General features: G+C 35.0%; 1 protein-coding gene across 2 annotated transcripts in view; it reads left to right on the top strand.

The window, feature by feature from the left end:
- LOC150093023 (uncharacterized) overlaps positions 1-26168 on the top strand; it is a 257599-nt gene that overhangs the window by 84922 nt on the left and 146509 nt on the right. For both annotated transcript variants that reach the window (XM_090413793.1, XM_090413794.1), the window contains exons 8-10: positions 6335-6382; positions 7773-7867; positions 16847-16900. In XM_090413793.1, coding sequence (XP_090269919.1) covers positions 6335-6382; positions 7773-7867; positions 16847-16900 — 197 coding nt within the window. The remainder of the gene's footprint in view (positions 1-6334; positions 6383-7772; positions 7868-16846; positions 16901-26168) is intronic.

Here is a 26168-nt window from a genome sequence, read left to right as displayed (position 1 = left end):
AGATTCTCTGTCAACCCATTTCTGAATGTGAGCCTAGCCAACTTTTCCAAAATTTTCTACCACTCTTGAGATACTGATTGGTTAATAGTTGTATACATCGGTCTTTGTACTATTGTGCAATGGAATTATCATACATTCTTTCCATTCCTATAGAATCTTTCTTGTTCTTAGACTCAAATTATATAGCCTGGTTATAGGAATAGCCAGTTCAGCTGAACTCATTTTGCACCTGTGCTGATATCCCATGAGTTCCCGTTGCTGAATTCTTATTCAATTTGTGCATCAGCTCTAATACTTCCTCCTCATACACCTGAGTTTCTTCATCCAGTGAAGAGGTAGCAGTGAGTTCAATGTTCCATACATCAAGTTGATAGCTTTTAGCAAAATGGGCACTCATTGGTTGAACAACCGCTTCTGCATTATCTTTCACTTTCATACCATCTGCATTCAGTAGTTATTCTTTCATATTCCTTCTTTCTTTTACTTGCAGCATTTCAATAGAATTCTTTGGGGTTATCTGTAGCTTGCAGAGCCAGTTTTTTTCATACTCAGCTTTGTGCACAACAGTTCTGCTGCTTATAATTAACCATAGAGGACAGTATTCCTTTCACATCATTCTTTTCTTACAAATCTCTTGCTTCATAAGATTACACATCCATTTGACTCCTACTCTTCAAACTCTTGGGACGCATTCTGATATTGGATCATTTTTGTATCTTGTAAATGCATCCCACTCACTGTCATTCTTCCCATTCAGCAACCAATACCATTGCACTGAATTCACTATACTCCTTATTTGGTCATAATTTCCTGCTTTGTAGTTTAGCATGTAACCTTTTCTGAATAGAAAATTATTAAACTTACTCATTTCTCAAGTGAGCATTATATGATCCTGTCCTCTCATTCATGTACAGACAATAATCTACCTGCATTTTTTTTTTTATGCTCTTGGCTGTAGTCTGCATGATTCAGTTGGACAACTTGCAAATCTCTGTTCTTCTCTAGTGCTGTATATATATATATATATATATATATGCAGAGATCTTTGTACACGAGTCCAAACTGGACGAAGACAAAGTCAAAATTGCTCTCAATCAATTTCATGATGAAGCTTATTCCTGTTATTAACACAGTTACATAACATTGTTGCTGTTATACACATATTCACACCATTCCTCCCATTATAATTTAGTTTCCCTGACTCTCTTTGTTAGATCTCATACCCAAGTTATTAGTTTTTCAAGACTCCTGATACCAAACACATTGAAATATAGGCCGTATACAAATCCAATACAAATTTGAAATACAAATCAAATCTTCCCTAAAACTCTCATAATTCCTTCTACACAGCCTATGCATCAAATCATTTGCCATTATTAATTCATTTTTGTCATATTGAGGTAATATGTTTACAATTTTCACTTTCTCTTCACTCTTGCTTATTCCAACAACCCTTTCAGGTCCCCTCTATACTGAACTTGTTGCTAATTAAGTCATTAGTACCCCCTACAATTATGATCTCATTTACATTTCTATTTTTCAATTGTTATTTACTATAGTTTTAATTTTTGCTCTGGGAGAAACTTGAAGTTATCACCCACTCATCAGCTGCATGTTTTATTATACTCACCATACCAAATTATAGCCTTCTTTTACAATCAGTGTTACTTACCTGATTTTTTACTTACTAACTTTCCTGATTCCATGCTTTGTTTCTTATTCTGCTTCTTAATTTTCTTTTCCTCCCTATGTTCATTAAAACACCACTCAACTCTGTAATTGACTCGTCGTCTCTCTAATAATCTCTTTCACTTCGCTATTTTGGAGGTTAATTCATTTTCAATATCCTCCTTACAGGGGGAGCAAGCCTTCTTATTCTCAACTTTTCTGCTCTTCTTGGCTTTCACTTCTTGTGCATTTTTGGTACCATTTAAAACTATATTTAATATTATAATATCTTAACAAAAATGTTCTATAAAACACTTCTTCTTAGCCTTTCTTCATCTACTGTGGGACATAGCCCTCCCCCCCCATCTTTCATTTTTTTCTTCTCCTTTTGTCTCTGACCACTTTCACTCCTCTCCATCTCCCCCTGTTCACTCCCCACAAAATTGCTTCAATTGGTTCCAAAGTGTTTTTTTGTACTGGATGTTCACCCCCCCCCCCCCCATTATAAAACTGGCTTCACACTTCCTCTTCCCATTCTAAATTAGGCCTTGTAGTGAAAACTTGATGATGACAATAATTGCTTAGCCATATTTCTCTGATAAAAAAGAAAAGTAAACAAAATTGGAAAAATTAATGCTGTACAGAATAGTGACAAAGCTAAATTTGTCTTATATTATTATAATATAGAAGAAATATATAGCTAGTGACATCTAAAAATATTTGAATAAACCATATTAGATGAGTATAATACCACCTATGAAAAATCTCGGTTAAATATGATACAGAATTTCTTAGCATTCTCTCCAGTACTGAGTTGCCCATAAATAGAATTTTTAGTGGCAGTCGGTCTGTGGCCAGATTTTTGTAAAATCAGTCTTCATATTCATCCAGATAAAGCAACAAAATTCAATTTACAAAACCATTATGAAGTAAGCACTCACTATAACCAACTACTGAAAAAAAAAAAAAAAGTCCTGTCAGTGCATAATAGCATCAATGCTATTTCAAAAGAAATTATTATAGGAAATGTGGTGTGACAGTTGGAAAAAACACCAATGTGTTTTCCAACTGTGATAAATCTTGTACTAGTTCTGTTGTTTCTGTCTGGCAGGTTAAAAAGTTATAAGAACTAAAATCTGAAGTACCTTTGTGTTGTGACATTAAAATTAAATTTGTGTTATGCTAGTAAAAGTTCCATGGAAATATTGGATATTAAAAATCAGGTTAATGGCATTGATTGCATATTTTTGAATAGACACACACATTTGTTATGTCAGAGAACTGCTTGATGAACATCCTAGTCCATAAAATTGTGGTTATGTAAGTTAATATATGTGTTAAAAATTTCAGCAAATCATAGCCAATGGCAATTATGTGCAATGTCCAGAATGATTCTAGGAGTTCTATGGATTAATAAGGAATCCATATAATCAAATATGGATTCCTCATCCATATTTACCCAAGTAATTTTTCAAATAATTACCCAAGATATGAAAAAAAAGATTTGTGCATAGTTTGTTCTTCATACATTAAATGAAAAAGAAATGTAAGTTGAACTGCAATATGAAGCTGCTGAAAGAAATCCACAGTTCATGAATTCATTTGTTAAAAGTGATGGACATAATGTTTTCAGTGACCCCAAAACTAAGTGAAAAAATGCATAATGGAAGTCAAAAAATTGTCTAAACAGTTAGGGGGGAGTAAACAAAAAGGTCAAATATCAAAAAAAAAAAAAAAAAATGCTGATTCTTTTCAACAGTATCAAAGGAATTATGCACAAAACTTTCATTCCAAATAGTCAAGCTGTTAATGCTGTCTTACTGTTTAGACAATCAGAAACATTTGCTGCAGAAAATCAGTTTGTGGCCTCAGTACCAAAAAGAAGGATTCCCTGGATTCTCTTATCTAGTAATGCTCTAAGCTACAGAGTAGTCAGTGTTGTCGGTCATTGCAGGGGGGAAGGTCTGTGTACTATCATATTGATTGTATTTGCCATACTTGATGCATGTCACTTTGTTCCCAAAAGTTAACCATTGCTAAAAGATGTTTTGATAGTGTGGATGCCATTCAAACAAGAATAGCAAGAACTTTGAACAGTATATTAAAAGAAGCTTTACACAATCATATCATTTGACTTCATAACCATTATGTTCAGTGTTTGAACTCTGGGGATGGGGGGATGTGGAGTGTTACTTTGAGTGAAAGTAGCACTCTCCCCCTCCTGAAGTAGCACTTAAATATACATGCCATCACTTTCTTATGCACTACCGAAGATGTCACATTTTCCAATTGCCTTGTGTAGTGTCATCTTCAGTGGTGCAAAAAGTGTACAGTGGGACATGGAAGTTTGAAAAGCTGTGTTATGGAGTGACAAATCATGCTACACTCCCTACCGAGCAGATGGATAGGTGTGATGGATGACCAGGAAACATTTCTTACCAGAGTGCATAACCCCTATGAAATTCAGAGATGGTGGTGTAATATTTTCCATGTCTTCTATTATTCTATCTACTTCCTTACTTATTATTACTTCTTGCCCCCCCCCCCCCTTCTTCTACTGCTAGATAGACCTCACCTCGTTTTTAAGATCTATCTGGCGTGGAACTCCCTGAAAAAATCGTACACAAATTTAAATTCCGACTGCACCACTTAATTGATCTAATTTATGTTAACAGTCAGGGCGAGAAGAAGACAAAATGTAATCTTTCACTTTTACACAAATATCCAAAAATGCAAGTTGTGGTTCACTGTTATAATTTACTCCCGCAGGTTTGTTAATTATTTTCGGGATAGCGCATTGGCTTAGGAATTAGAATCAGGCAATTGTAAAAACAAAACATATTTATTTTGACTTCAAAAACATGATACAAAGCATAGAAAGAATGATTAAATACTAACTTAAACAAAATGCACTATATATCGCACATTAACTCACTATCTGAACATCATAGATTATAACACTTTTACTAGCAAAATTACTCAATCTTACTTATCACAGAATACCCTCTATCGGACAAATATAGCTCATAAGCATGCACAATTGTTATAAGAACGTTAACACAGTTAATTCTCTTCCATTATATTTTTTACTTAATTAAGGCTAATTCAGATATTGTATCAAGCATCCTGAGAATCAGATAACATTAACAAAACATTCAGCTCACATATAACTGCCAGTTAACCATTAGCTTTTTTCTATTTACGATTTCTATACACAGTCGTATCACATACTGCAAAACAAAACGAGGGCTTACTTGTTAACAATTTCTCGAGAGGAAAGTTCGATTCCTTAATGATACACATGACACATCTATCAGGTCAAATCTTCGATAGTCTTCCTTTCGAATTATGCACTGGAGTTCTGCCGTGGCTATTCGCAGCCTAGAGCGAGCGGGCGGCAAAAGTAATCAGGTCGGCGGCGGGAAAAACAACCATCCTTCAACTCTGGAAGGAGCCCTCGTAAGTGCTGTGCTAAAGTCCAGGAAAGGTCAGCCACAGATCGAAAAAAAATTTGAACCACGTGCTGTATTGCCCTTTTATTCAAATCACAGTTCTTTGTTCTCGATTCGGGATATTCCAGGATTAGCCACGAGCAATGAATGAACCTACGTCATCGCAGGCCGTTTGACCTTACGATCCTTTTGGCGCTCGGCGCTAATCCGACTTGTCTTTTTAAGCTCTTAGTAACATTTCTTTAGCAGCATATACATCTTTACAATTCTTTTATTATTGCAACTACTTAGTACATTCTTATATTTTATTATTCTAGACAAAAATTTAATTGTAAAATAATTAGCGAAAATTCTTTAATCGAAACTTATTTCTCGCAATATTTTACAGTGGGGTGATGGCATGGCCTTTTTTCTGGTTTGGCCTCGTACCTCTGTTTGTGGTGCCACGAGATTGAACTCCAAGAGGTATCTGAACATTGTGGACAATGCAATGCTTCCTACTTTGTGACATTTCTATAGAACTGTCACAAAGTAGGAAGTGCATTGATGTCATAAGACTTATGACATCAATGCACTGTGTCATAAGGCTGCTGCTGGTTTGTAGACATGAATATTGCCACACTTGACAACTGGCCTCCACTGGGCCCTGATCTCAACCCATTTGAACCTCTGTGGGATGAATTGGAGCATCAGGTGAGGTCAAGGGATGTCTCTCCTACAATAGTCTAGGACCTTATTATATGCCTACAGGAAGAATGGTCCAAAATACCCAATTGATTGCTATTGCACCCTTGTGGAAAGTATACCCTTTTTTGCTGTAGTCATTGCAGCAAAAGGAGGTCCTACATCTTACTAAGATTGGCACCATGGCTGTTTGTTCCTTATATTATGGCATCCATTGACTTCTTTCTAAGTAGTGTATGTAGCTTTATTACAAGCTAGGTCAAACAGGATTAAAGATTAACTGTGGGTGTGCATGCTTGGATAATAACATCCATAAAGAATATGGTTCAATGCCAAGCTTTGATTTTTAATGAATTATTATTATTATCAGAATTATAGTTTATTCTGATTTCATACAAAGTTAATCTCTTACTCTTGTAGTGATAAATATTGTGTTAAATAAAGTTGTGCAAATTTATAATGGATTCTACACCAGTTATCCTTTTTATTATATTTAAATTTTGACTCTTTTTTTTTTTTTTATTGTATAGGAGGAAACTTAAAGAAGCCCAAAGTTTCATCATCAGTTAATAAGAGAGGTAATATAATTTAAAATTCTAAAATAATGTATAGTGAAGTAAACTTTTTTACTTTTTCATCACATCCACAATGTGCAAATTTCTTGTTGCTCAGTCTCATATATTCAAGAATCATATTTTACACACACACATGTACATTTGATGAGTCTAGGGTAATGTGCCTTTTTCAACAATCTTTTTTGATAAAAATCTTCATATGAATGTTGATTTAATACCAAGTGTATGATACAGTCATAGTTTCATATGATAATGGAACTATGGTTGTTTGAATTTAAAAAGATAGCTATGGAGATTTTTATGGTAAAAAATAAGAATAAGCATGCACATTCCTATTAAATTCTTAGGGGGGGGGGAATCCCTTTCCCATCCCCAGTACAAATATGTGCTATAGGTTTGCATATAACCTTTCATGGGTGGAAGCAACATAAAAGTTGATCACATTCATTTTAAGAACATAATTGTGATTCAATTAGTTAGTTTCAAGAATTTGTAGTTTTAAAAATGCCGTCTTCTGCCTTGGTGCTCAGTTTAGTACCTCTAAGCTATGAACTGAGTAACTTTTTACAACATTGAAACCAACTGAAAGTTGCTTATTCATTGTAACTATCTATTGCAGTTTGGTATTTTTCAGTGTGCTTTTCATGTTTGTATTCTGAATTTAGTGTGCACTGTTTTCTAATGCTGATATGGCATATGCTTGTAGATTTTGTGATAGAAATAGGGTTGTCTTTGATGGATACTATTATTGTTATTCACAAGGAATTTAGAGGTGAATTATATTATTCATATTATTACTAAAACAGAGCTCAGTTCTCTTTTCTAACCAGGTCTAAGCAGAAAAACATTTACTATCTTTTTCTTATTTCATGTGATCTTCATTTGAACAGAACATAACTGAACAAAAAAAATATTGTGATGGTGATAATAACTTGCGATGGCTGAATTTCAGCTCCATGTAAAGTAAATTGCAAAAAAGGTATGAAAATCTAGGCCTGGAACTGCGAAAGCAACAAGTTGATTCTTAAAAGTCTTGCCTATTATGAAAAACTATAAGATTGACTATAACAGTACTTTATTAAAAGATAATAAATTGTTTCAAGGAAAGGCTCCTGCTGCAAATCAGAGTCCATTTAGATTTTAAATTATTTTTAAATTTGTAATAAATCTTACCTTACTCACATTTTTTGTTAATTTCAAGTTGGGGCCATGTCAGAAATGGATTTTGCATTTGAAATGTCTTTTTTAATAAAATGTTTAGTATTTAAAAACTGTTTATTTATTAGCTTTAACTGCTTCTTTAGTGCAAAATCTGATTCATTTCAGTATTTCTGCACTATTTATAGATGCTTTATTTATTTATTTTTAATTTGCTATATTAAATATTTTACAGATTACTCTTATCTCCTGAAGTACTTTTTCCGTGATGCAAGATTCTTTATGATCAAGAGTAACAATCACGAAAATGTGGCACTTTCAAAAGCTAAGGTGAGATGTTTTAAATTTTTTTGGTTTATCCACTTGACAATTTCTGTTCTTATAAATAAGATATGAATCATACAAGAAAACCTTCTTTGCTGCTTCTGCCACCAAAAGCTGCAGTTGTCTCAAAATGACTGATATTCCTAATGGTTTCAGACCAGTTTGCTTGTTTTCCAGGGAAGGGGAAACCCTGCCAGCCTATATATTAGCATAGATACCTTTTTTAAGCAAATAAAAATAAGTCTGGAATTCATATTATTACTAAAACAGCTCAGTTCTATTTCCTAACCAGGTTATACATGAAGAAATCAGTTGCTATGTCAACCTTAGCTTATCTACTTAAAAATAAATATGGAAATAGATAATTTGGAATGCCTTATTGAATTTTAAAACATGTAATACTATGAATATTGCATTTCTAATTTTTTGTATTTCAGCTTGGGCTTTAATTGGACTTTTACATGTGCATTATTAGTGGCTCCACCTGCTTACCAATATTAAATCCATGTAGCAAGTTTTTGCACTAGGTATTAGTATATTATATTTGAGAGGAAATTATATTCTTGTTTTGATCATTATTTTATCCACATGTAAGCAAACAAAAGTTGTTTGAAACATCTTTGTGTAAAGGTGACTTGTATGTAGAGTCTCTTATGAGTGTCACTACCCAGGCTGTTTTCAACCTTTATTCAAAGTTTCATCTGAGAGTGCAAAACCTGTGGATATATTTGGAGCTATCTCAGTGGTAGAAGTCATATTTCCTCAAGTAGCTGTTGATATATTATCTTAGTATTGCAAATACCCTGGAATGGATACTTTTAACAAGCTTTTTGGCTAGGCTGGACAATATTATACCACAATATATGGCACTATCTTCCCATGCATTATACACGTCTAAGGAGGGATTGTGCTGTGCAATTCTGTTTTCAGTTAGCTTAGTGATTAAGACATTTTGTGCACAGACTTTTTTTTTAAATACCTGATCCTCAACAAAGATAATGCACATCAATGTTATGTGTGGGTAAGAAGAAGAAAGAAGGAAATTTGTTTACATATATGTATGTATCCAGAAAAGGCAATGTGTTCAATTTTCAATTTCAATGGTTAAATGTATGCATTTATATTTTTGTTCAGGTGGTTAAGGATAGTTTTAAAGTTTAGCAACCATTAGACCAAAAGGCTATCAGCATATCTGAGTCACACTTTAGGTATTAAAGTAGAGGCTACAACATATTGCTCAAAAGTTTCTATATAAATGGCACTAGGCAGGGATAGTGGTGCTTCAATTCTCTGTCTTCTTTTTGTAGTTGAAAATTGTTTGCCACAACAAACAGTGTATGTGGATCCATATGTTTAACACACACAACTTCCATTTCAAACAGGTCATAAATTAAGATTATGGATTCCCCTGAATCTTCTATACCATGATAATTCACTGATAACAACCTCAGCTCTTATTTTTATTGATTAGGCTACTACTAATGCTGCTAGCATTTACCAGTATTTTAAATTAGAAGATAATATGACTGATTACCTATGTCAGTATTCAGGACTCTTGCAGGTGTAGTGTTTTTTGTGCTTTTTTTTTTCTCCCCATCTTGGCATCTTATGAGTCTTTTCAGATCTACAAAACTTAAATGTAGGTTATATATTTTTGTGATTTCTCATCATACATGTATTTGTAGTTGAAAAATAGTTTTCTTGACAACTCCTATTTGGTCTTAAGCTAGCTGGTCTTCTTCAGGTTTCTCTTCCACAGTTTTCTTAGCTTCTTTTCAACTCTTCTTGCATAAATCTTACCTAGAACACTCAGCAGGGATGCACCTCAGTTTTATACTGTTTTAAAAATGGGTACTGATGGCTCTACTCCAATTTGATTTCTGACCAGGTGTTCTAAATTATGTAGCATATCTACTGCAAAACTTCTATACCTCCATCTTTGGACATATCTGGTCAAATCAAATACCATATATAATCCAGTTTCTGATGGCTTTTTCTAACTTATGTATTATATATATACTCCTAATTGCAGAAGATAATGAATCAAATACTGTGGATTTTAAAGTTTAAAAAAGTTAAAAGGAATGAAAAAACTTGCAATATTTACAAAGCTGGCTGCATGATGGTATGCTGGCTAGTTTGGGGAAATCATTATCAGTTTTAAATTGAGAAAAGAGTTTTCCCATGTCTGAAATTGTTAGGCAGCTTTTAGACCGATTAGGTTAGAAACGCTAGCAGCAAACCTTATATACATTCAACTTTCATTATAACACGCATCTGGCCAATCCAAAGTCCCATAGCATCAGTGCTGTTTGTAAAGAATATTCCCTATAGTATATCTTCAACTATAACAAAACTATACTATTCTCTTGACCCTTCCCAAACTGCAAGGAACTTTTATTGCATTTACATATGTTGTCTGATGCAAAGACACATAGGTTAGGTTCAGCTGTCCTCTCTAACTATTATCATTATCAAATCCTTGATACATACTGTCAGTAGATGTGCAGAATAGTATGTTAACACTACATGAAAGGTCTGTCATTACTGACTTACTATTGGCAATTTTCATCCAAATTAATCTTATTTGTCAGATTGTATATTTTGGTCTTTTTTGAGCATTTCTGTGTCAGTCCACCTAGATATGTCTTTTTCTGGGTCTTTTTTCTGCTATCCTAAAAAAAAAAAAAAAAAAACTTTATTATAATTTCAAAATTATAATCTCCTTTTTTCTTGGTAGAATATTCTTTAATACCCCACTCACAAATAAGTTTCATTGTCTGCTTTTTTATTTCTGAACTTTATTGCTTCAGGTTTTTCATGTTAATTTGATTTAATTTGTGAGTGTGGTATTAAAGAATATTCTACCAAGAAAAAAAGGAAAGGATTTTGAGTCAGAAAGAGTTGTTGTGCTATCACTTAAATAGGATGTGCCATTTGTACTGAAAAAATGTAGGTAAAATCAAATTGCTTATAGTGCATTAACCAAAAATATATTGAAGTTTAATAAACATGCTTTAACTTTTGACATTCATGTCAGTTTTTATAAAAGTTCTATCATTGAATAGGTCTCTGTGAATGCTGGAAGTTATAGACATGATAATTTCATGAAGATGATGAAACTGTTGATAAATGAACCTTCAGCTGTGCACACTGCTATACTGTGTTATCACACACACACACACAATATCACAAATGTTAATTATTAATAATTTGTTTACCAGTAATGAAAGTATTTCTATTCACACTTGTTCTTTCCTTTATAATTCCCACACTCACATGGCTTATTAATGATAGTTCACATATTTATGCCTTTTAGTAATTCTAATATGCTAACCAAATATAGCATTCTCCTTATTTACAGTCAAAAAACCCGCCTCAGTATGTGATGTGTCCACTGAAATGCAAGAACGAAATTTCTGCAGGACACAATGTTTACTCTTACCTCTCAAGATAGTCAGGGTTATGGCAAAAGAGTGATGATCACTTCAGGAACATTTTTAATAATAAAAGCAGAAAGAATTGGGACCCCTCCCACATTTTTTTTTTTTTTTTTTTTTTTTTTTTTTTTTTTTTTTTTTTTTTTTTTTAAGCTCTAAAAACATAGCTAAATACTTATGAGATTTTAAAATTCTTTTAGCGCTTAGTATAAGATATAGCATAATATGCATAGCATGCATAATAGACTTGGTGTTAACTAGATTATGTTGCATTTAAGGGGACAAGCATGCAAAAGGAAAATCAATCAGCGAAAATAAAGGAAGTATACTAAATGAACCACCTGCTGTCAGCTGATGAACATTATTTGAAATAATATATTGAACCAATATCGGTAATTTAAAAAATTATGAAACTAACTTGGATAAAATGAGGTCAAGGAATAACAGTGGAGTATATGGCACTTAGTGCGAGAGATTTATGCATATCATAATGTGTATAGCATGCATAATAGACTTGGTGTAACTAGATTATGTTGCATTTAAGGGGACAAGCATGCAAAATAAAAATAAAAAAATGATCAGTAAAATTAAAGGAGGTATAATAATTACCTACCTATTGATCAGCTGATCAACATTATTTGAAATCATATATTGAATGAATATCGGTAATTTTAAGCATTATGAAAAAGTTCCATTTATTCTTTTGAACTTTGATAATACGAAGTGAAGGAATAACAATGGAGTATATGGCACTTAGTATGAGACATTGATGCATAGCATAATGTATATTACTTTGATGGACCTGTGTTTCACTCAGGATTTCTCTATTATCGTTGGAGGTCACAAAGATGCATCCAACAATCTCGATCTTGAGCCTCTATACCCATAGATTTCACAAGTGGATCTTCCCATCTTGTAGGTGGTCTTCCTGATTTTCTCTTTATTCTCAGTTGCCAGTTGAGTATTTATTCTATATGTCCATCTGTTATCCCTGAGTGGCTATGTGACCTGCCCATTTCACCTTGCTTTCATATACTGCAGTTACCACATCTTTTATGCCTGATCTCTCTCTTAGTTCCGTGTTTCTAACATGTTCCATTTTGCTGATGTTACAAATTCTATATTCTATTGCATGCTGAGTTATCCTGAGAGTCTCTTCTTCTTTTCTTGTCATGCTCCATGTTTCTGATCTGTATGTAAGTGATGGAAGAATGTCACTATTAAATACAGGGTGGCCATAAAATAACTTTCCCTCTTTGGAGGCATTTGTAGCTAAAACCAATAAATGTAATGAGACTAAATTTTATATTGAGACTTTTGAAGGCATGGGGAAATGATTTCTGCAAAAAAAAAAAAAAAAAAAAAAGATTTAGTACCAAAAGTCGCCAACAGGGGAAATTTTGGTGCTGGTAGAGTCGAAAAAAGCAGATAATTACATTAAAGGCAGATAAAATGGAATAATAACCTTTCACCGGTGTAAGCGACAGCCGCATCACTCATTCCAGCTGGATATGTGGTGTGTTACAATGATAATAATAATAATAATTAAACTAAAACAACAGCTTGCGAAAGACACAGAAATTAATGTAGTGATTGAACTCACAGGATATAATGTTTTATTCATCAGAATCAGGGTTCAGGGGATCCTGATTCTAATCAATGATAGTTCATATATTTACGCCTTTTAGTAATTTTAATATGCTTACCAAATATAGCATTCTCCTTATTTACAGTCAAAAAAGCCGTCTCAGTATGTGATGTGTCCACCAAAATGCAAGAACGAAATTTCTGCAGGACACAATGTTTGCTCTCGCCCCTGAAGATGGTCAGGGTTACGGCAAGAGAGTGATGATCGTCTCAGGAACATGTTAATAATAAAAGTAGAAAGAATTGGGCCCCTCCCCTCTATTTTTTTTAAAAGCTCAAAAAACATAGCTAAATACTCATCAGATTTTAAAATTCTTTTAGCGCTTAGTATAAGATATAGCATGCATAATAGACTTGGTGTTAACTAGATTATGTTGCATTTAAGGGGACAAGCATGCAAAAGGAAAATCAATTAGCGAAAATAAAGGAGGTATACTAAATGAACCACCTGCTGTCAGCTGATGAACATTATTTGAAATAATATATTGAACCAATATCGGTAATTTAAAAAATTATGAAACTAACTTGGATAAAATGAGGTCAAGGAATAACAGTGGAGTATATGGCACTTAGTGCGAGAGATTTATGCATATCATAATGTGTATAGCATGCATAATAGACTTGGTGTAACTAGATTATGTTGCATTTAAGGGGACAAGCATGCAAAATAAAAATAAAAAAATGATCAGTAAAATTAAAGGAGGTATAATAATTACCTACCTATTGATCAGCTGATCAACATTATTTGAAATCATATATTGAATGAATATCGGTCATTTTAAGCATTATGAAAAAGTTCCATTTAGTCTTTTGAACTTTGATAATAAGAAGTGAAGAAATAACAATGGAGTATATGGCACTTAGTATGAGACATTTATGCATAGCATACTGTATATTACTTTGATGCACCTGTGTTTACTCAGGATTTCTCCGTGATCGTTGGAGGTCACAAAGATGCCTCCAACAATCTCGATCTTGAGCCTCTCTCTTCCTATCTTGTAGGTGGTCTTCCTGATTTTCTCTTTATTCTCAGTTGCCAGTTGAGTATTTATTCATGTCCATCTGTTATCCCTGAGCCTGGCTATGTGACCTGCCCATCTCACCTTTCTTTCATATACTGCAGTTATCACATCTTTTATGCCTGATCTCTCTCTCTCTCTCTCTCTCTCTCTCTCTCTCTTAGTTGCATGTTTCTAACATGTTCCATTTTGCTGATGTTCGAAATCCTATATAGTCATACCCCGACTTACGCGGTTTCTTATATGTGCGTATTCCCGTCCTGCTTCACGACTCACCACTAGTCATGTCTTTCAGGCACCTGTCGCATTCGCCAGTGTTGCACATGCTGTGAACAAGCACTGTTGTGTTTCGTGTGGTCTCCATTCATACACGATTTTTATAGTTTACAAACCTTGTGATTATTTAATGTTATGTTCTTGATAAAAATTTTATCACATAAAAAATAATAATGCCATCCAAAAGAAGCAAGTCCGGTTCTTCTACAGCTAGCAAGAAAAGAAAAACATTGACTTTGGAAACAAAACTCAACATTATTAAGGATTTTGAAAGCGGAATGGAAATTTGTGAGCTAGCAAAGAAGTTCGATCTACAGTAAGAACAATCAAAAGAAAGGTTTTACAGATTTTGGAGGACATAGATTCTAACGAGGAACGAACTGTAGGCAAAAGGCAAGGAATAAAAAAATCATTAGCTTGCTATGAAGAAATTTTGCATGACAAGAAAAAGACATTATGCCGTCAGACGAATCTATTAGATTTTATGAAACTATTGACATCGAAATACCTTTCTTTTTTTTTTTATGTACGAAAAACTACAATTATGATTATATTTCTTAAAAAATATAGGTGTGTTTGTAAACCTTTGGTCCCAATTGTATGTTTGTATATATAAATTACATGCAGAATTAAACCCCGAGTTATGTGAATTCGATTTACGTGCTTTTTGTTGGTCCACCTACCGCGTAACTTTGGGGTTTTACTGTTTTCTATTACATGCTGAGTTATTCTGAGTGGCTCTTCTTCTATTCTTGTCATGTTCCATGTTTCTGATCTGTATGTGAGTGATGGAAGGATGTCACTATTAAATATAGGGTGGCCATAAAATAACTTTCCCCTCTTTGAGGCATTTGCAGCTAAAACCAATAAACGGAATGAGACCAAATTTTATATTGAGACTTTTGAAGCCATGGGGAAATGATTTCCTCAAAAAAAGACTTAGTACTAAAAGTCACCAACATAATTACATTAAAGGCAGATAAAATGGAATAATAACATTTCGACGGTGTAAGCGACAGCCGCGTCACTTATTCCAGCTGGATATGTGGCATGTTACAATGATAATAATAATTAAACTAAAACAACTTGCGAAAGACATAGAAATTAATGTAGTGATTGAACTCACAGGAAATAATGTTTTATTCATCAGAATCAGGGTCCCCTGGACCACATACACGATTTTCAATGTGCTGACCTTTCTTGTATACAACAAATTACATCAGGTGTGCTACATGTAGTAGCAATGTCTGTTACTGCTTTCTGTCCTCTACCAGGTTTAACTCCTAGTGATCCAGTTTCTTCAAACTTCTTAATCATAGCTCTCAGTGCTGCAGCTAACAAGTAAAGCATGCTGAGGCAAAGTAGGATGCATATTGAGCACAATTCGTCAGTCATTCAAATAACTGTTTGAACGTTCCCAATCCCTTTTAAAGTGGAATTGGTGGCGCTGCTGTCATGTACGCTCAGTAAAATTTGCATAATCCTTTTTACCCGCATTTACTGCAAATATTTGAAAGTTTTCAGCTCTGCCAGCGCCAAAATTCCCCCTGTTGGCGACTTTTGGTACTAAATCTTTTTTTCACGGAAATCATCTCCCCATGCCATCAAAAGTCTCGATATAAAATTTGGTCTCATTCCGTTTATTGGTTTTAGCTATAGATGCCTCCAAAGAGGAAAAGTTATTTTATGGCCACCATGTAGTTTTGCCTTTGTAGAGATGTCAAGATTTGGATCAGTAAGTGTTTCTTTTAGTGTGTTGAATGATAGCCATGCAACTTTCTTTCTTTTTGCTAGTTCTTCAGATAAATCGTTATTGATTTTTATTGTTTGTCCTAAGTAGGAGTCAACTTGTTCTATAGGGATGTTATTAATACATAGGTGACTGTCACTTGTGTAGATGTTTTTGATCTATTTTGTTTTTTCTAGATTCATTTCTAAGCTTATCTTACTGTTTATTTTTTCGCCCATTTCTTCTAGGTCTTTTGGATTGTGGGATATCAGTACTAGATCATCGGCAAACATAAGGATTTGTAGTTTTTTACCATCTATGCTTATTAATCCATTTAGGTCTTATTTTTTTTTCAGAATATATTCTATAGATTCTGAAAAAACACAAGGTTTGATTGAAAAGGTTCCAAGTTGTTTTTCCAGGTTAACCTTTGGTATGCAGATTTGTGTTTGTGCTCTGGAATATGTGCATGAACACACTGAAAGGTATAGATTTATGTTCAAAGGGAAAAGAGTTAAAAAAAAATACTTTATATTTACTTTATACTGAATACGTTCTGATTAAACCCAATAATTAACCAGAAATACTATACTTTCGTATTCATGATTACTTCTGGTACAATATAGTATGTTGCACACAAGTGGGAAACTTCATAATTGCTTCTGTATACCAACCTCAGCTTAAGCTGTCTACAAAAGAGTAAGAAAACAATCAGTTTTGAAGGAGTTGTGATATAAAAGAAGTTTTAAACAGTAACATAAATTAACTGTAATTCTGTAATTCTACTTAAGTTAGTACTCTTGATCAGTGGTGTATATATATAAATATATGTGTGTGTGAGAGAGAACTATACATTTTTTCTTTTTTCTTCTAGGGTGTATGGTCTACCCTTCCTCAGAATGAAAGTAAACTCAATCAAGCATATAGGGTGAGTTAGTGTTTTAACTTGTTAAACTTTAATTTTATTACTCTTTAGGATATATGACTTAATATATCTGATAAAACAAGTGAGACCAAAAGGTCTCACTTGTTTTTTCAGATATATCACTTGTTTTGTTTTAGAAAAGTCCCTTTTCTTCAAACTTCTATTCTAAGGAACTAGAATAAAGCTAAGGAACTATTCTAAAAATTCACTATAGCAAACATATTCCTGTGCATTTGTTCTAGTCGAAGCCTACTGTATATCAGGGGCGAATATTCCTGGTGTGCAGTGCTCATCCACAAACGAAATATCAGTATCACCGATATTATATTTTTCATTTATTCCTGGTATTCCAAGGGCCACATTAAAAAAATTTATCCGAGGGCTGCATCACATGCATATCTAGTAATTTGGTGAGCAGCAGCACAACCTCAATAGCTGAACAAATGAACATCACTAATCGCGTGCTCGCATTTCCTGTGAGCGCCAAGAGCATGCACATTGGAACAAAACAGTAAGAACACTTCTTTGACACATCTAATATTTGAAAAACACGTGGGTATATAGTGATGTAAAAACACCAAATAAAATTACCAACATCAAGATTATCAATTAGTGATAGAATTAAAATATGTAATACGCATTCGATTCAAATTGTTATTTTATTTTTTTGCTTGTGAAAATCAAAATGCATAGCGGGCCACATGTGGTCCATGGGCAGTGCTTTGGACAGCCCTGTATTAGGTTACAAAATTAAATTGGGCTGGAGAGCATGTTTTTATATATATATATATATATATATATTTTTTTTTTTTTTTTTTTTTTTTTTTTTAAATCGAATAACTAGAAACCTAGAAAAATGAAAACAAAGTTTATTAGCACAACTAGTTTCAGCTTGTATCAGCCTTCTTTGGGTGCACATTAAAAAAGAAATAACCATTAAAACATACATGAAATAACTGTAAACATCACAGAAAGTTAGTGTATATATTTCAACGTTGAAGTCTGTGCATTCAAAACTATTCTTTCATTGGCTTCATTGTTGGGCGTATAGCATCTTTCGAATGCCAGTATTTGATCGTAGTACAATGACAGTCTGAAAGGTTGTAACTCGGGTTGTTGTTGAGATGTAGGGGGTTGAGAATGATTTCTTTTGATTCTATTATCTTCCTTTCTAATTCATCGTGGCAACAGAAAATGTTATTAGACTTGTCCCACAGGACTGTATGGCTAAGGTTTTCTTCTTTAGAATTGGCCGAGAACAGAATGTGACTAGATAAAGCACTGGCTTGCGTCCTCCTGTAACTGACGTCTCTTTTATGTTCTTCAATGTGTAACTCGAATCATTTCTCTATTTGGCCAAAGTAAGGTATATCACAGTTGCACCAAATCTGGTAAATACCTGGATGTTTAAGGTTGTGATGTCTAGGTTTCAGACGGCTCACTAAGGAGCGGATTTTTGGAAGAGGAGCAAATAGAGTTGTATTTCCTAAGAACCTTGGCCAATTTGGGTGAGACAGAGCTTATGTATGGTATAGAAATATTACCTTTCACATGATTGGTCTCTTCATTATGGCGAGTGGATGGATTTAATAGGAATTTGTCAATTGTTTTTTGAGAATAACCATTTTGTCGAAAAGTAGACCTGAGAAAATTGAGTTCTTTATTAAGTTCTTTCATCATCAAGAAGAGAGCAAACACGATGTCCTAGTTAAGAAATGAATCCAAACTTTTGAGGAGGATAATGATGGGATTGACCGTGGAGATATCTGCTGGTGTGGGTAGCTTTTCTGTAAATCGAGATTTTTAATTTCTCAGAGGAATGGGTCAGTTTGATGTCCAAAAAGAAAGAGAACCATTAGCTTCAAACTCAGCCATAAATTTTATGTCGCCTTTCTAGGAAGTTCAGGAGAGATTCACGGCCATGGCTCCAAATCAAGAAAATGTCATCAATATATCTTTTCCAAATTCTTGGTTTTAAAGGATACGAAAAGATGATTTTAACTTCCAGATCTTCTAAATAGACGTTCGCAAGTACAGGTGACAACGGATTACCCATTGCAAGACCATAATTTTGTTTATAGATGGTATCCTGAAACTTGAAGTATCCTGAGTGGATGCAATTAGTAAGTAAGGCCATGATCTTTTAGATAATTTATCTTTGAGCAGTACAAGAACTTCGTCTGTAGGAACATTGGTAAATAAGGAGACGATGTCAAAACTAGCCATGATTTCATCTTCCTTAATAATAATATATTTTAAACATGATACAAAATCTGCAGAGTTTTTAATAAAAGACGATGACTTACCTGAAAAATACTTGAGAGATTTAGCCAGATATTTTGAAAGGTTATATGTTGGAGAGTCAATTCCTTCTATGATAGGTCGAAGTGGGATATTTTCCTTATGAATTTTAGGTAGTCCATATAATCGTGGAATAAGCGGATGGAGAGAACGAAGAGAAAGGCGTATGTTACCAAGTAGTTCAGAGGTAGTTCCCAGTAGATTGTTGGTCCGGTTGTGGAGTTCACGGGTGGGATCTCTCTCTCTCTTGAGGATCGAGTAAGTTTCATTCTGTAACAATTCCATCACCTTGTTATGATATTCATCAATGTTAAGAACAACTCTGACGTTGCCTTTATCTGTGGGAAGAATAATTATATTTAAAAAAATATAATAATCAAAAAGAATCAAAATACAACTGAATATATCAATCTTCCTACATTTTATATATATATATATATATAATATATACAGGGATTCTCGAGTTGCGTCAGAGATCCGTTCCTACAGACCGACGTAAGTCGATTTTCGATGCAAGTCGGAATTACCATAGCCTAAGTTACTTACCTAACCTAAAACACCCTAAAGTCATACGTATATATCAAGAAACAGAACTAAGCCATAGGAAAATGAAAGGGAGAACATATATACACAATCCCCAAAATGACAAATGAAACTGTACATTCTGTACAGATGATTAAAAAAAAAAATTGAAAACAATTCTTTACCTTTTATGCTGTGGTTGAAAAGACAGTTGAGGTACCAGTACCTGTTGCAGGCCTCTTCATCTTCGTGAAAAAAACATTCCAAGCTAGTCTGGAATGATGCCATCCTCTTCTCCTCGTATATCTCCATATAACACTGCAGGCAATCCATAACGCCTCGGAAGACCTTTCTGTACCTAGCAGTGTTGGGATCCTCAGTCTCAAACTTGGCCAGCCCATCCTCAATGAGGGCAAAACCTTCTGCGAAGCCCTTGGTGGTGAATCTCCTGGGTTCAGGGGTTGGAACCATTTCCTCCTCCTCAATCAGCTGCTTTAATGAGGTCTTCTGCTGACAACTCCTCCCCACGAGATACCAGAAGCTCTGTGACATCTTCGGCCTCCACTTCCAAATTCATCTGCTTCCCCAGGGCAACAATCTTCTCTGTGACAGCCTCAACTGTCTCCTCATAGCCATGGAAATCATTCGCAAACTGGGGGGACAGTTTTTTCCACACACCATTCAAATTTGTCTGCTTCATTTCATCCCAAGCATGCTCAATGTTTTGTATGGCATTATAAATGCTATACAATTTCCAGAAGTCTTTTAAGTTCTTGTCTTTTTCAGTTGCCCTGAAAGCCATAGCAAATGTCCTGCAGACGTAGTAGGCCTTAAAGGAAGCAATAACACCCTGGTCCATAGGCTGCAAAAGGGCTGTGGTGTTTGGTGGAAGGTAAACCACCTTAACATTAAGGTGAAAGTCATCCAAGTGGGCAGGGTGACTAGGGGCATTGTCTAGCACTAACAATGCCTTAAAGGGCAGACCCTTGGCTGTACAGTACCTCTGAACTTCTGGCACAAAATGGTTGGTATACCAGTCCTCGAAGATTTGAAGTGTCGCCCATGCCTTCTTATTGGACCTCCAGATGACAGGCAGTTTACCCTTTAGTGCCCTTGGATTTTCAGCTTAATAGACCAACAAGGGCTTCAGTTTTAAGTCACCAATAGCATTAGCCCCAAGAAGCAAAGTCAGTCTCAACTTATCAGCTTTATGGCCTGGTGCTGCCTTCTCCTCGTTGGCAATATAGGTATGATTAGGCACACGTTTCCAAAATAGGCCTGTCTCATCCACATTAAACACTTGTTGAGCACTGTAGCCCCCTCCCCCCCATTATCTCAGCCAACCCCACAAGAAACTCACCAGCTGCTTTATCATCACCACTAGCAGCTTCACTTTGCACCTTAAGGTTATATAAATTGCCCCGAGCCTTAAACCGCATAAATCAACCTTTACTAGTATTAAACTCTTCACCTGCACTCATTTCTCCCCTTTCACTTTTCAATACCTCAAACAATCTTTTCGCCTTTTCTCGAATTAACATGAGGATATGGCATTGACGTTGGTGTTATGTCGTATATATTTGCTATTATTATATCGATGCTCTATATTTAATTATATCCTTTCTTACTTCATCCTCTTCTATCAAAATCCTACCGCTTGCGCCTTTTGTTATGTCGGCTGTGACATTGTTATGTGGCCTCTTTGTTTTATTTTTATCATTATGTTTCCTTTTTATTCTTTTATTTTCTTATTCTTATCATCATCATCATCATCAAATTCCTGCCATTTACCCTCAAGGGGTGTACAGGATATGACAGTACTACATGAAAAAATTACATCATTACTAACTTCCTATCTACAATTTTCCTCCAAATCAGTCTGTTACTTGTCAAGACTCCAACATTATCAGATCTTATATTTCTATCGTCTAAGGCACTTTGTACCGTATCAATCCACCTATATCTTGGTCTTCCTCTGGGTCGTTTTCCTGCCAACCTGGCAGAGAACGCTTGTTTTGCTAATCTTTCCTCTCCCATTCTATTTAAGTGACCATACCATCTGAGATTAGCTCTGCTAACGCATTCCTGGATGCTGACAATGTCAAGTTCTTTCCTAATATCCTCATTTTTAATATGATATTGCCATTGATGCCATCTGTTCACGCCTCTAATCTTTCTCAGGACTCTCATATCTGCGGTCTCTAGTCTTTGGTCAAGTGTTTTACTTCTGACCCAGCTCTCAGATCCATAAGTTAAAATTGGTTTGAACACAGTCTTGTATACAGCTAATTTAGTGTTCCGACTAATTTCTTTCTTATTCCATATGAATTTATTCAATTGACTTCCCACGATACCAGCTTTGCTGATTCTGTTGTCTATTTCTATATTTAGTTTACCATCTTCAGTAAAAATTGCACCTAAATAGCTGAAATGTTTTACTTGTTCCACAGGTTCTCCATTCACAACACAGTTGACATTTTCAATGATTCTGCCTATTTTCATTGTCTTTGTCTTTTTATTGCTGACCTTCATACCATATCTATTACAACAGCTGTTCAATTTAGTAAGAGAATCTTACAGACTTGTAGCGGATTTATTTAGAAGTATAACATCATCCGCATAAAGCAAAGAGCTGACATTAACATCTCCAATTTTGATATCAGGTTTAATACCACATTCCTTCATAATGTGATCCATATAGATAATGAATAACAGAGGGGATAATGTACATCCTTATCTCACACCAGATTTAACATTAAACCATCTTCATGTACTTCCTTCAATTCTAACTGCTGACTCACAACTCAAATAAAGACTAAGTATTGCTTGATATAATGCCCCATTGACACCATATAACTGTAGCGTATTGAATAGCTTCTCTCTTGGCACCTTGTCATATGCCTTTTCCAAATCGACAAAACTTAAATACAGATCTTTGTTATATTCCCATGCTTTCTCGACTATTTGTCGTAAAGTGAAGATCTGATTCTGACAGCCTCTATTTGGCCTGAATCCAGCTTGTTCTTCACCAAGCTTTTCTTCCACAATTCTTCTCAACCGTTTCTCAAGTATACTTGCATAGATCTTGCCAGGAACACTCAGTAGGGAAATACCTCTGTAATTCTCACATTCAGTTTTATTTCCCTTTTTATATATGGGTACTATGAGAGCTCTACTCCAATCATCGGGAATTCGTCCCTCTGTCCAGGCTTTCTGAACTATGCAGTGCAGCCACTGTAAGACTCTTATACCACCATACTTCAGCATTTCTGGTCGAATATCATCTACTCCTGCTGCCTTTCCACATTTCAAGCCTTTGATGGCTTTTTCTACTTGAAGTATGGATATGTATTCCTGACTGCATGCCTGGTCAGTGTTTTTTATCACTGTGCTGTCATCACTGCTTGTTTCATTTAGCAGTTTTTCAAAGTAATTACTCCATACTTCAAGGATATCTTTTTCTCCTGTTTTCATTTCACCTTTATCATCTCTAATTCCTTTTACAGCACTCTTTCCTCCATTCCTAAGTTTCTTCAACAACCTCCAGAATATTTTGCCACTTTCTTGATATTTATTTTCTATATTCTTGCCAAAGTCCTCCCATGACTTTTGTTTAGCTAGTTTTACACACTGTTTAGCTTTCTTACATTTGTCTCTGTATTCTGTAAGAGTAAAAGCTGACTTATTTGCCAGGAACTTTTGATATGCTTTCTTCTTTTCCTTCACTGCCTCTTTAACTTCCTGTGTCCACCAGGGAGTTCTGATTTTTTTATCTTTGCACACAACCTCACCACATGCCTCTCTGGCAGAATCAATCAATGTTTCCTTCAGAGTTTGCCACTGAATCTCCAAGTTTTGATTCCTCTTCTCAAACTCTTTCATTTTCTTTTCAATAATATTTCTGTATTTTAGTCTACAGTTTACATCTGAGAGCTGCTCAACTTTTATTCGCTTTAAAACTTTCTTACATGTTATTCTTTTCAATATGAAATTCAATTTTATCCTGCTCAAGACTAAATAGTGATCACTTCCAATTTCAAATCCTCTGTACACTCTGGTGTCCTGCACCAGGGAGAAAACATCACTATCAACAATAACATAGTCAATGAGACTTTTCTTATTCCTAGCCTCTTCTCTCCATGTGAATTTGTGCACATTTTTATGTTGGAACATGGTGTTAGTAATAACCAGTCCATGTCCTGAGCAGAAATCCAACAGATATTTGCCATTATTATTAGCTTTGCTCTTTTCTCCAAATTTTCCCAAAATATTTTTGTATGTCTCACAATCATTTCCTACTCTACTATTTAGATCCCCAACAAGGACCAACTTTTCCTTTCTCATTGTGTCAGTTGCTTTTTCTAAAGCCTCAAAAAATTCCTCCACTTCTACCTTAGTAGAACCTTCTGTGGGACCATAGGCACAAATAAGTCTCATTGTCCAGTTTCCCATTCTCATATTTGCCCACATTACTCTACTTGAGACTGACTGCCATTCAAGAAGATTAGCCTCGTATTTTGTGTTGAATACTATGGCTACTCCTTCTTTTCCTTGATTGTTATTGCCTGAATATAACATTTTGTATTTATTGCTCAGAAAGATCTCACCAGTTTTGGTCTTTTTTGTTTCAGTCACCCCTATTATGTCGATCTGGTACTTATCTAATTCCTCAGCTAGCTCCATTTCTTTGCCATTCAGGCTTCTTATGTTGATAGTACCGATCTTTAACTCTGGTGATGTTGAGTTGGGGTTTGTTTTCAGATTTGTTCCAGTAGCTGACTTTTCGCTGTTCGCCCTGGTTCCCTGGCGAAAACAACAGGGGCCTTGTTTAACCGGGCGATGCCCCAGCCGGCATGAAAATTTGTCATGTTGTACCATCATTTTTTATTTTGGTTTAACCAATAAGAATACAATTTGGTCGGCTAAATCCCAAATTGCCAGCCCATCCTCGTTCGTTCAGTATCAAAGTAAATACCCGACAGGGTGCACCACGAGAAGGTGAGGATTGGACATTAGGTCAGAAGCCCTGGTCGGTTCTCCGCATTCCTTTAAAGGCTATGTGGAGGTCTCCTCTCAGTTATACAGCTTTGACCCTTAAGCACCCCTATTCTTATTCTTATTTTAATTTTTTCTTTTGTCACGTCTTAGTGTTAATGTTATCAAATCTTTAAAATCCTTCTCTTATTCTATACTTATCGTCAGGTCTGAGTCTTTGTTCTATCATCTTATTCTTTATTCATTTTATTTTATTCCTTACGTAATTTAACTTTCTAAGGGCCACTAGAAATACCTGTTCCCTGAATACTATGAGCTATCCTATTCACTCAGGCAAATTTATTTTAGTGGGCCAGCCTTGGTCTTAGGGGTCAGCCTAAGAATAGTCATAGGATATCAGGTGCTACTAATAATCTTAGCTAAAATTCAGAAGCCTTAGGTTTTCTAGTTTATTGCAGTCATGCCCTACTACTCTTAATTGGGATATCCCCGCACACACACACAATCACAGGTTCATATTTTATGAAGGGTCAGTCAGCATGATCAGAAATACAGACATGTAAAGTATCAAATAAATTTAATGAGCTCATTATGCTATGCAATACAAAATAAAACAATTATTAATTCTAATTTAAACTTCTACTTTTCTCTCACTCTCTCATTCTTAAAATAATTTAGCATTGATTTCTAAATGTTAGCAAATTAAATATTTCAACATATTTTACATTCTTAACTACAACTCATTTGGCCATTTAGGCATTTAGCACATTGATAATCTCTCTCGAATGAATCACGACAAAATCTCTATCTACCTGAAAGTTCTTAATTCATTTCAAAAGGCATAGAGTCATTTAATTAAATCTCAGTTCTTCACACTTCCTTCTATTACAAGTTTAAGATACTCTTTTCACACTGTTAGTCAATTCTCAAAAGGGGCTAGAACATGTGAAAGTACTTATCTACTCTTTATCTGTTTCTCTCCGTCCTTCCTTCTTTGTTACGATTCTGACTATCTCAATTTTTTCACCACGTGGGATACACGTGCTCTCCTGAGCCGAGCACTATCTCTCTGCTAAGGGCTTGCGTCGACGATCTTTCTCATTGAATGCGTACATTCGATCTTGCTGAACTCTGCTGCGGTGCCATTCCGGAACTTCTCGAAAGTCAGCTCTTAAATATAAGAGCTTAACTGCAATGCACACTTGTAGCACACGGAGAGAATGCAGGAACAAACAAACGGGGGGAGATTCAAATCCGTGTCACAGGTTTTATATGCTCCCCAAGAGCGCCACCTTTCCGAGTTTGAATTTCTCTTATCGTCCCCCTATTGGTCTCTGACTGGGTGACTTCTCCGATCAACATACGGGACTTTCTATTTCCGAGAATGTATGCATCACGATATCTTCTCAGATGCGATGCCTGCAGGTGCTTACGCTGCTCTTGTAGCGTTAGA

The sequence above is a fragment of the Typopeltis vanoorti genome, chromosome 24 (assembly GCF_054136105.1).
Source record: "Typopeltis vanoorti isolate ZY-2024b chromosome 24, IOZ_Tvanoo_1.0, whole genome shotgun sequence".
Classification (NCBI taxonomy): Eukaryota; Metazoa; Arthropoda; class Arachnida; order Uropygi; family Thelyphonidae; genus Typopeltis; species Typopeltis vanoorti.
Note: the sequence above shows the minus strand (reverse complement) of the source record. Positions and strands in the feature narration are given on the sequence as shown.